The 12670-nt window shown below is 40.5% G+C and overlaps 1 protein-coding gene across 3 annotated transcripts in view; it reads right to left on the bottom strand.

Moving 5' to 3' along the window:
* Positions 1-12670, bottom strand: part of FAM149A (family with sequence similarity 149 member A) — a 155694-nt gene that overhangs the window by 68783 nt on the left and 74241 nt on the right. For all 3 annotated transcript variants that reach the window (XM_040418757.1, XM_040418758.1, XM_040418759.1), the window contains exons 3-5: positions 9540-9672; positions 6571-6713; positions 5079-5213 (exon numbers count right to left, since the gene is read on the bottom strand). In XM_040418757.1, the coding sequence (XP_040274691.1) occupies positions 5079-5213; positions 6571-6713; positions 9540-9672 (411 nt within the window). The remainder of the gene's footprint in view (positions 1-5078; positions 5214-6570; positions 6714-9539; positions 9673-12670) is intronic.

Here is a 12670-nt window from a genome sequence, read left to right as displayed (position 1 = left end):
AGAAAAACTGCATCGAGGATTTTTTTGCCTCGATTACATCGATTAAATCGATGAATCGTTTCAGCCCTAACACAAGCCAATGCAAAGTGAATAGGGGGGAATGATTACTATCACAGTTATTCGACCTACATTCGGTTATATTGATTATTGGTAGCCCATTCCTGAGAGTTATACAGTCCTGATCAAAAGTTTAAGACCACTTGAAAAATGGCAAAAAATCATATTTTACATTGTTGGATCTTAACAAGGTTCCAAGTAGAGCTTCAACATGCAACAAGAAGAAATGAGAGTGAGACAAAACATTTTTTGAGCATTCAATTAATTGAAAATAACGATTAAACTGAAACAGGCTGTTTTTCAGCTGATCCAAATTTTAGGACCACATGCCTTTAACCCCTTAGTGACCACCCATACGTGTTTTCACGGCGGTCACTAAGGGGCCTTAGGCTGGGCCGCCGCGTTTTTACGGCGGCCCAGTTTAAGCCCGTGCAGCGGGGAGCGCGGACCGGGCTCTCACATGAGAGCCGGGTCCCTGCTCTAACAGCCCGGACTGGCAGGAGTGCCGATCCGGGCTGTTTAACCCTTTACATGCCGGGCGCAATGGAGCCCGCTGCATGTAAAGTGGTGACAGAGGGAGCGGACTCCCTCTGTCTCCCATCAGCACTCCGAAAATGTGATCGCGGGGTGCTGATGTGCTGGGAAGCTTACCTTGCTTCCGATCAGAGCCCCGAGCCTGTCTTCCGTTACTTCCAGCAGGCTGTGCCTCTCTGGCGCAGCCTGCTGATCAATGTTCGAATAGCATTGCTATTGAAATGCAATGCATTATAGAGATAATGCATTACATTTTAAAAGCAATCAAAATACTGTATATTATAGTCCCCTTGTGGGACTATTAAGTAGTAAAAAAAATAGAAAAAAATACACATTTATTTAAAAAAAAAAATCCATAAAATAAAAAAATATGCTTTTTTTCCATTGAAAATACGCTTTTCAATAAAAAAAATTGCAAAGAGAAAATATCCCCCATATGTTTGGTATTGCCGCGTCCGTAACGACCGGGACTACATAAATATTACATAAATTATTCCCTATGGTGAACGCCGTAAAAAATTAAAAATAAAAAAAGACAGAATTTCGAATTTATTCTTAGTTTCCACCGAAAAAAAACGTAATAACAAGCGATCAAAAAGCGGCATTTACTCCAAAATCATACCAATGAAAAATACAAGTCGTCTTTCAAAAATCAAGCCCTCACACAATTCCATATAAAAAAATTAAAAAAAGTTATGGGTCTTGTGAAGTGGCAATGCAAAATAATTTTTTGGGTTAATAAAAGGTGTTTTATTGCAAAAAAAGTAGTAAAACGTAAACAAAATTATAAGTATTTAGTATCACTGTAATCGTACTGACCCAGAGAATAAAGATATTATGTTATTTGTACCGAAAAATGAACGCCAAAAAATGTATAATGTAAAAACGCAGTGGCAGTATTGCTATTTTTCCCCATCTCCCTCCCAGAAAGAGTTAATAAAAGTTAATCAGAAAGTTATGTGTACCCCAAAATGGCCCCATTAAAAACTACAACTTGTCCCGTAAAAAACAAGCCCTCATAAAGCTATATAGATGAAAAAATAAAAAAGTTATAGCTCTTGGAACGAGACCATAAAAAAAGGAAGAAAAACGCTTGGTCATAAAGGCCCAAACAGGCTTGGTCACTAAGGGGTTAAAAGGCCAAATCTGTGCAAAGATGTGGATTCATTGTCATTTTCTGTCAGGTAGTCACACGTTGTGATGGCAAAGGCCAAAAAACTGTCCCTTTTTGAACGTGGTCGGGTTTTGAACTAAATAAGCAGGGTCTCTCACAGCGCGCCATCGCTGCTGAGGTGGGACGCAGTAAGACAGTCATTTGGAATTTCTTAAATGATCTTGAGGGTTATGGAACAAAAAAGTCAAGTGGAAGACCCAAAATCAGCACTGAGCCAGAGGATCCAATTGGCTGTCCGTCAAGACACTGGACGATCCTCGACCCAAATTAAGGCCCTTACTGGTGCTGACTGCAGCCCCATAACCATCAGACGGCATCTGAGACTGAAGGGCTTCAAAAACAAAAAACGTCTTCAAAGACCTTGTCTCTTTGAACGCCACAGAACTGCTCGTTTGGACTTTGCAAGAGAGCACCAAACATGGGACATTCAAAGGTGGAAGAAAGTTTTATTCTCTGATGAGAAAAAATTTAACCCTGATGGTCCTGATGGTTTCCAACGTTACTGGCATGACAAGCAGATCCCACCTGAGATGTTTTCTACGCGCCACAGTGGAGGGGGCGCCATAATGGTCTGGGGTGCTTTTTCCTTCAGTGGAACAATGGAGCTTAAGGAAGTGCAGGGGCGTCAAACGGCCGCTGGCTATGTCCAGATGTTGCAGAGAGCATTCCTCATGACTGAGGGCCCTCGTCTGTGTGGTAACAACTGGGTTTTTCAACAGGACAACGCTACAGTACACAATGCCCGCAGGACAAGGGACTTCTTCCAGGAGAATAACATCACTCTTTTGGCCCATCCTGCGTGTTCCCCTGATCTGAGTTTTTTTTTGGAGGTGTGGTCCTAAACTTTTGATCAGCTGAAAAACAGCCTGTTTCAGTTTGTTCGTTGTTTTCATTAAATTGAATGCTCAAAATTTTTTTTGTCTCACTCCCATTTCTTCTTGTTTCATGTTGAAGCTCTACTTGGAACCTTGTTAAGATCCAGCCATGCTAAATATGATTTTTTGCCATTTTTCAAGTGGTCTTAAACTTTTGATCAGGACTGTACTTACCAGCTCTCGATTCTCCACACTGCCACCCGCTGCCTCCACCTTCCAGTCCCTGCGCTATCTACATCCGGCGGGCTCTGCCTCCTATTCATAAATCAGCACTGTCCTTCAAGCAGAGGACGGAGCTCACTGGTTATTACCACCTTCTGCCCTCCAGTCACAGGTGGCATGCGATAACAAGTAAGCACCTTACTAGCGGGGAAAGCACTCACTGATTAACACTTTAATGACCAGGCCTGAAAAGGCCTTAATGACCAGACACTTTTTTGTGATTTAGCGCACGTTGTGGTTCAAACGGTTGTAACTTTTTTTTTTATTGGACAATCAAAATAATTTATGCAACAATTTTTTTATGTGACACATAGGGCTTTATAATTTCATAGCTCCTTATTCTTTAAATATACAAACGGACACCAATATAAATTATTATAATTAATTCCCTATTTTGTGTCTGTTGTTTAGTTATATGATATGTATAGTTTCACGTGAATGGGGCGATAACGGCGACGGATTTGGTCTTTTATGTATTTTATTATTTTTAATCTTTTTTTTTTACTTAATTTTTAATATATTTCTTCTACATAATATGTTCCCCATGAGGTCATAAAAAGACATTTGTGGGACACTGACACTTTTTTAATTTTGCACTTTTTCCTTTTTATTTTTCTACTTTTATTTGTATTTTATTAATATTTTATTTAATAAAATTTTTTTATAATTGCTTTATAACTTATTTTTTTTTATATATTTTTGCCACATAATATGTCCCTAAGAGACCATAAAAAGACTGTCCATACTGTATTTGCGTTTTATAATTTTATTTTATTTTTTATAATTTTCTATTTTTTTAAAATATATTTTTGCCATATAATATGTCCCCCAAGAGGACTTTTTTTTTCTTTCTTTTTTTTTTCTTTTATTTGGATTTTATAATCATTTTTATTTTATTGTTTTCAATAAAAAAAAATTTGGGGGGAATTTTTTAACTTATTTTTTAATTTGTCCCCAAGAGGTCACTGAAAGACCTTTGGGAGACAATGAGAGACCTTTTTTGCACTATTTCCACTGTAACTGGGACATCCAAAGTAGTCCCAGTTGCAGGGAAAACCAGCCTGCTGGGGGAGGCTTTGTACAAGGCAGAGCTGATCAGGGTCTACTGACCCTGCAGCTGTGTGCGCCTCTGCCGCCAAGACGCTCGGGGATCATGTGATCGCCGGGTCCAAACTGCACAGAGCTCATTGAGAGCTATGCCACCTATCCGAGGAGAAGGCAGAAGGAGTGATAAACTGCTTCTGTCTTCTCCTTGGCTCCGCCGCTCTCACTGACAGTCGGAGACCCGTCCTTCTCCTGCTAGAGTGTAGGATAAGGAACTGCTATGCAGCATTGTGCGGCGCTCCAGGCAGAAACACAGCTGATCGCACGATCAGCAGTATTTCTGACCAGCAGGATGGGGAGCCGCAAACCATGGCTCTAATGGCCACATGCAGCCAGTGGGCCACGTGTTGTGCACCCCTGTTCTAGAGCCAACCTATAATCCTAACTTGTACTTCAAACCTACTACTATGTAGGTCCAATTTATAATCCTTCCATATACGTTCAACCTATAATCTAATTTGTAGCTCCAACCTATAATCCTACTTTGTAGCTCCAACCTATAATCCTACTTTGTAGATCCAACCTATAATCCTACTGTTTAGTTTCAACCTATAATACTACTATGTAGATCCAATCTATAATCCTATAACATCCGTGTGCTTCCTGTTTTTTTTTGTTTTGTTTTTTGCAGACCAATATAAATGAATGGGTCTGTGTGCACTCTGTAAACAATGGGGATCAGACACAGATACCAAATACGTGTGCATGAGGCCTAATACATATACAAAGGAAGAAGTGCTCTACCCCTAAACCAGTTAGGCAGGGCGCATAATCATGTGATCGGTGCTACTTGTGCCACATTTGTATGGTAATAGGTAGTGCACTACATAGCCCATCCACTTAAATGAAACCTAATGGTTTTCTAGGAAAAATCATCTGAACATGGAAGAAAGAACCATCTTTAGTACTAAGTACTACATAGCAGATTACTTTATGTAGTCATTAGCTGTGAAATAACAGGTATATTAAAAAGCATGGTGTTTCCATTGCTCATGTAGTTTGATACTTCATCACATTTAGATAGCTCTATCCCCAGGGAAAAATTATGTAGCCAGCACCTTATTCTCAAAAGATCACACTTCAATGAGAAGTAAGAAGATTGCTCTACTTACTGCCTTAAGGAGCTGGAGTGCTCATTAATACTCTTGGAACCTGTAGATGAACTCAAAGATGAGGAACTTGAATTCCTGCCCTGAAAGTGCTGGAAACCTTCATCCTTTGGAAATATAAGTTGTTTGCCCAATATTCTAAAATACACCAGTAAGGAAAAAGAAAGGTATTTAGAGCTGAACGTATTCTTTATAGTCTTCAATGGTACATGAAGAGCTACGGTTTCTTTATAAATAAAAAATATAAAGCATATCAAAAATGAGCAAAGTGTTTATTGAAGGGGTTGTCTAAAATAAAAACAAATGGAATTCATCATGTAGATAAAGTCATGTAGACAAAGTCAAGGCACTTACTAATGTATTGTGATTTTCCATATTGCTTCCTTTGCTGGCTGGATTCATTTTTGCATCACACTGTACATTGCTCCTTACCAGGGGTTACGACCACCTTGCAATCCAGCAGAGGTGGACGTCATTGCATATTATAGGAAAAGGCGCCAGCCTCTCTGGTGGCTGGGACTCTGGGAGTGCGCATAGGCATCCTGAACCAGCTAAACGGTATCTGCGCTGCAGTATGAGTGTACTTTCACACTTGCGTCAGAGGATTCCAGCCAGTCGCCGGAACTGCCTGCCGGATCCGGCAATCCGGACGCAAACGGATGGCATTTGTCCATCTGACAAATGCATTGAAATACCGGATCCGTCTCTCCGGTGTCATCCGGAAAAACGGATCCAGTATTTATTTTTTTCACAGATTTAAAGGTCTTGCGCATGTGCGGACCCGAAGAACTGATCCGTCAATGTGGCAATTTTAAAGCCTGATCCATAATACATTTTGGCAAGTGTTTCTGCATGCTGCGGTATTTTCTCCGGCCCAAAAAAGTAAGAGGGACTGAATTGATGCATCCTGATGCATATTGAACGGAATACTCTCCATTCAGAATGCATTAGGATAAAACTGATCAGTTCTTTTCCTGTATTGAGCCCCTGTGACGGAACTCAATACCGGAAAAAAAAAAACGCAAGTGTGAACGTACCCTTACCTGTAACCCCTGGATGAGAGCAGAGTATAATGTGATGGAAAAATGAATCCAGCCAGTAAAGGAAGCAATATGGACAATCACAATGCATTAGTAAGTGGCTTATATTACCTTTCTCTACATGATAAATGCCATTTGCTGAAGTGAGACAATTCCTTTAAAGTTGAATGAACAGTTCACGCATCATAAATACACATTCAATCCCATAACAGATTGAAAAGAAGGTTATGAGGTGTGAAAGAAATGTGGAAGGAGTTACACATCGAAAGAGAATGGATTCCTTTTCTTGGCCGGTCACTTTGGGGGGCACATATGCCTCTGCACGAAATCCAAAGAAGAACCAGAAAAAACAAGATTCCATTGGCCAGCATACAAATTGTAGTGGCCATTACAGCAATGAAGTAACAGTCTAGCTGATTACATTGGAGCAGTGATATTATTGTGTCACATGTTACCTAAGATGAAGAGACCTCTTGGTCCAGTCTTTGCATTCTGCTTGCAGGTTCTTGTTCTGAGAAGTAATGCTGCCTTCAAACAGCATCTCATCCACATCCCAGAATAAGTGATGCACTCGCTGTGTGTTGGCTTTATCAAACTCCTGCCAGATGGAGCACAAAATAGGAAGATGATCACCGAGCAGACATGGGCTTGAATGGCATCTTGTGTTGGAGACAAATGTCTCACTTTGTTTTTCTACTTCACAACCCAATTGTAGAGTAAATTATGTTGAGGTCATTCACGCTGCTGCAGTCTGTACAGCAATGTGCCCGTATTTCAATTATTAACTGTTTGTTGTAATCAATATATTTATAGTCATATAGTTTGTTCTATCAATCTACAGAGAATAAGTATATTTGTCCATGTCAAGGTCTTTATCCCTGCAGCCAACTTGAGCAAATCATATATCAGAATCAGAGGCCGGTCCTATAGAAAACGGGGCCCTGGGCAACATGCAAAGAAAGACTTCCTTGCCATTTTAGGCAGCCCACATAGTACTGTCATATAGAGCTAACATCATACTGCCATCCATAATTCCACCATACTGTAGTGCCCAAATAATACTGCCACCCATCAGTAAACAATTCTGGTTCATTTCAGCTTCATCCTGAGTGACTGCCTAACTTTCTTCCACTAAAACTGACTCTCCCTATGTGTTTGTGCCGTAAAAAACACAATATCCATGCCTACAAAATAACACATAAAGGCAGGTTCCTACAGATTAGCAGTGAGTAGACATTGTGATAAAAAATAAAATGTCAACACTTTGGCAATAAGGGACACATACAGGTCTAGAGAACATGAAACAGTCCAGGTCCACATGTACAAATAATGGGAGGAGAGGAGATAGACCGGACTAAAGCGCTAGTCCACAGCTCCCGCCTCATCAGCCACATCACCAAATAAACACTAAAGAGCAGAGTTCATTTACAATTAAGCAAATAATCATCTGATTTCCAACAGCTTTTTACACAGACTTAAACACAAGTTGTGATTTGTGCCTGACAAAGAGGCACCGGGGTAAGGGTTGGCTTTAGGTTAGTTGGCGCCTTGTGAAGGATTATTTTGGCATCCCCCCTACCTCCGAAACCATCATAAAGGAAACAAGTAAATGGTTTCTCTACCTTTGCAACCAATTTAGATCAATGCAGTTAAAATAAAAAGAAACTAAGCAATTAAGCAAATAATTGTGCTATTTTCTATAATTTATGTAGTTAATGTGCAGCCCCTACACAGACATATGTGTCTCCATGGTAACAGACTACAGATAAATGCAGTCTGATCCTGCAGTTATGTACTCTTCGCTCTGCCCCCTGCTTCTTGCTAACCTACCAAATCAAGATACTCTTTCTCCATTATCAGTATCCTCTAAGGATCATTTCTCCCCCTCCTCAGTATTATCTTATGTTAGTATCTTCTCTCCGTCCCTCCAGTTTATCATCTCTCCCTCCTTTTCTCAGTTATCATCTATATCCCCTTCACTAGGTCTAATTGCCTCTTCGATACCATCTCTCCCCCCTAAGTATCACACCTTCCGAGATATAATAACTCACCTTCAGGTTTAAAATCACTTTTAATTTCCCAGGCATAATCTCTCCCCTGTCCCATCATATCTCCCCCATCCCCAAGTATTATGCCCCATTTCTCTACAGTATCATCTCCTGAATCTGTTATTATCTCACCCAGTATCATACCCCCCCCCCCTCTGGTATTAACTCCACCATCATAAGTATCATCTCTCCCCCTTGAGTATCACTGCCTCTCCACCCAGTATCATATCCCCTTTCCAGTATTATCTCCACCACCATGTGCTTCATCTCCCCCCCCCCTCCAGTATCACTTCCTCTCTATCCAATATATCCCCCCTGCAGTATCATCCCCCCCTGCAGTATCATATCCCCCCTTCAGTATTATCTCCACCACCATGTGCATCATCTATCCCCTCTCCAGTATCACTTCCTCTCCATCCAATACCATCCCCCCTGCAGTATAATATCCCCTCTCCAGTATTATCTCCACCATGTGCTTCATCCCCCCCCTCCAGTATCACTTCCTCTCTATCCAATATATCCCTCTGCAGTATCATCCCCCCCCCTGCAGTATTATCTCCATGATGTGCATCATCTATCCCCTCTCCAGTATCACTTCCTCTCTATCCAATATATCCCTCTGCAGTATAATATCCCCCCTCCAGTATTATCTCCATGATGTGCATCATCTATCCCCTCTCCAGTATCACTTCCTCTCCATCCAATATTATCCCCCCCTGCAGTATCATATGCCCTCCTCCAGCGTTACCTCCACCCTCATGTGTATCATCTCTACCCCTTTCAGTATCAGATCCTCTCCAACCTTCCCTGCCCAGACCCCAACCTTTTTTTAGACCTGGCGAGAGCGGAAAAAAGTCACAGATTGTGCTATAGATATACACCAAAAAGTGATGTATATCTGTTCAAATGATCCCCAAAGCATATATTTTCAATTTTAAGATCTATTCATATAAATGGCGTTGAAACTACACTATTAAAATAACATTTTGGGCTGTATATACAGTTCCATTGTATTGGTGAGAACACTCCTAGTGATTAGCTGGGGGCAACTGAGTGATAGCAGCCCACAAGTATTCTTCTGAATGTCCTTTTCAGTTGGATACTGAGCACACCATAGATTCCCACAATTTCTGGTTCTGGGAGTTCTTAGCATTTTAACCCTTGATGGGAATTTTGTTTGAGGAATGAAACAATCGTATACTGATTTGCTCTATAGTGACCCCGACACTGAGCCCACATAGAATACATACATTTATTTAAAGCAACCATAGAAACTTTTAAATTTAAAAAAAAAATCCAAATGTAACAGGTTATCTTGAGAACTCAAACTACTAGATTTGAACTTCCTACAAAATGTTGACAAAGAAGATTCCTACATCATCTCTCCAGGAGTAGACTGAGCTCCTTTCAGTGGACAGTCCAGTAGTATAGCTTTGAATCCCTGACCAAGAATTATTTAAATCTGTTGGAGTGGTTTGTCCACTGGAAGACAAAGACGAGACCGATTCACTGTGGAAACATAAAAAATGAAAAAAATTAAATAATAATTTGAATGACACTGGCATACTATTGTCATCTACTGTAAGTACTAAGTGGCCATTCACCAAGTGAAGAAACAAAGCTGTAGAACATGTTGCTCTATCTACATCTGCTTAAGAGTCGGCCTTATCACAGATGAGGAAGACTCAGTGTACAGACAGGGGACACAGGATTTTGTGGACTGGTGTCAGCGGAACCAGCTCCAGATTAACGCGGGCAAAACCAAGGAGCTGGTGGTGGATTTCCGCAGACACCGGCCCTCTGCTTTGGTCCCGGTGAACATACAGGGAACAGAGATTGAGGTGGTGGACTCTTATAAGTACCTGGGTGTTCACCTGAACAACAAACTGGACTGGAGCCATAACACTGATGCTCTTTTTAAAAAAAGGGTTAGAGCAGACTCTATCTGTTGAGGAGACGGAGGTCCTTTGGAGTGCAGGGGACGCTCCTAAAGACCTTATTTGACTCAGTGGTGGCATCAGCCATATTCTATGGTGTGGTTTGTTGGGGGAGCAGCTTATCTGTGACTGAGAGACAGAGATTAGATAAGCTCATTTAGAAGGCCAGCTCTGTTCTAGATTGTCCCCTTGATCCAGTGCAGGAGGTGGGTGACAGAAGAACTCTAGCAAAATTAACATCACCATTAGGCTACATGTACACGACCGTTGTGTGTTTTGCGGTCCGCAAATCGCGGATCCTCACAACACGGATGGTGTCCGCATGCGTTCTGCAATTTTCGGAACGGCACGGACAGCCTTTAATATAATTGCCGATTCTTAAGATATATATTAAACTGGATGGGGGGCACTTTAAATTATGCCACACATGTATTAGAATAATTGGATTGATTTATTGTCACGAATAAAAATCAGCAAAAAACAATAATATACAATATAAGACAATATAAACTACAATTGCAATAGAAGTAGAAATAAAATTAAAATGACAAATGTCTATCTTTTGGTTGATAGCATAAATATCAAAAATCGCCTTAAAATATGGTGGTGTTTATGCTGTGCAAAGTTCCAATTGACATACGTATCGTGGTGCTTTTGTTGTATACAATTCCAATCAACATATAGATCGCAATGGATATCGATAGTATTTAGTGATATAAGTTGTCTCTTACCCCTCATGATTGATTATGATTTACTCACAGTGGGTAGATAGATGTGCTGTATATTCGATCATTTGATATGGAATCGAATCGCACATGTAGCGAGGTTCTCACCGCGATGCTTAAATTCAGGGTATGTTGTTGCAGGACCTGTGGCTGACAGCCACTGAGGAAGGGGTACCTTTAACCCCGAAACGCGTCTGGTACTGAGCAGTGAGGGTCGTAAAGACAAAAGGAAAAGAAAAGAAAAAGGAACATACGACTATAAGGTCCATTTGAGAGAAAAAGAGCGCAAGATTCCTCATTTTCAGCTGAAATATCTATTGTTTGATTCGATATCTAAAGGCACGCCCTTATTCAGAGTCACGTGACAACCAGGTAACCGATTACCAGGGATACTGCAGACCATGTGGGACGCCACAGGTCCTGCAACAACATACCCTGAATTTAAGCATCGCGGTGAGAACCTCGCTACATGTGCGATTCGATTCCATATCAAATGATCAAATAAACAGGACATCTATCTACCCACTGTGAGTAAATCATAATCATGATCGATCATGAGGGGTAAGAGACAACTTATATCACTAAATACTATCGATATCCATTGCGATCTATATGTTGATTGGAATTGTATACAACAAAAGCACCACAATACATACAGTACAGACCAAAAGTTTGGACACACCTTCTCATTCAAAGAGTTTTCTTTATTTTCATGACTATGAAAATTGTAGATTCACACTGAAGGCATCAAAACTATGAATTAACACACGTGGAATTATATACATAACAAACAAGTGTGAAACAACTGAAAATATGTCATATTCTAGGTTCTTCAAAGTAGCCACCTTTTGCTTTGATTACTGCTTTGCACACTCTTGGCATTCTCTTGATGAGCTTCAAGAGGTAGTCCCCTGAAATGGTTTTCACTTCACAGGTGTGCCCTGTCAGGTTTAATAAGTGGGATTTCTTGCCTTATAAATGGGGTTGGGATCATCAGTGGCGTTGAGGAGAAGTCAGGTGGATACACAGCTGATAGTCCTACTGAATAGGCTGTTAGAATTTGTATTATGGCAAGAAAAAAGCAGCTAAGTAAAGAAAAACGAGTGGCCATCATTACTTTAAGAAATGAAGGTCAGTCAGTCAGCCGAAATATTGGGAAAACTTTGAAAGTAAGGGCTATTTGACCATGAAGGAGAGTGATGGGGTGCTGCGCCAGATGACCTGGCCTCCACAGTCACCGGACCTGAACCCAATCGAGATGGCTTGGGGTGAGCTGGACCGCAGAGTGAAGGCAAAAGGGCCAACAAGTGCTAAGCATCTCTGGGAACTCCTTCAAGACTGTTGGAAGACCATTTCAGGGGACTACCTCTTGAAGCTCATCAAGAGAATGCCAAGAGTGTGCAAAGCAATAATCAAAGCAAAAGGTGGCTACTTTGAAGAACCTAGAATATGACATATTTTCAGTTGTTTCACACTTGTTTGTTATGTATATAATTCCACATGTGTTAATTCATAGTTTTGATGCCTTCATAGTCATGAAAATAAAGAAAACTCTTAGAATGAGAAGGTGTGTCCAAACTTTGGTCTGTACTGTATGTCAATTGGAACTTTGCACAGCAGAAACACCACCATATTTTAAGGCGATTTTTTGATATTTATGCTATCAACCAAAAGATAGACATTTGTCATTTTAATTTTATTTCTACTTGTATTGCAATTGTCGTTTATATTGTCTTATATTGTATATTATTGTTTTTTGCTGATTTTTATTTGTGACAATAAATCAATCCAATTATTCTAATACATGTGTGGCCAAATTTAGAGTGGCCCCCCATCCAGTTTTAT

Source organism: Bufo bufo, chromosome 2, assembly GCF_905171765.1.
Source record: "Bufo bufo chromosome 2, aBufBuf1.1, whole genome shotgun sequence".
In the NCBI taxonomy this organism is placed as follows: domain Eukaryota; kingdom Metazoa; phylum Chordata; class Amphibia; order Anura; family Bufonidae; genus Bufo; species Bufo bufo.
This window is presented reverse-complemented; position numbering and strand designations above follow the sequence as displayed.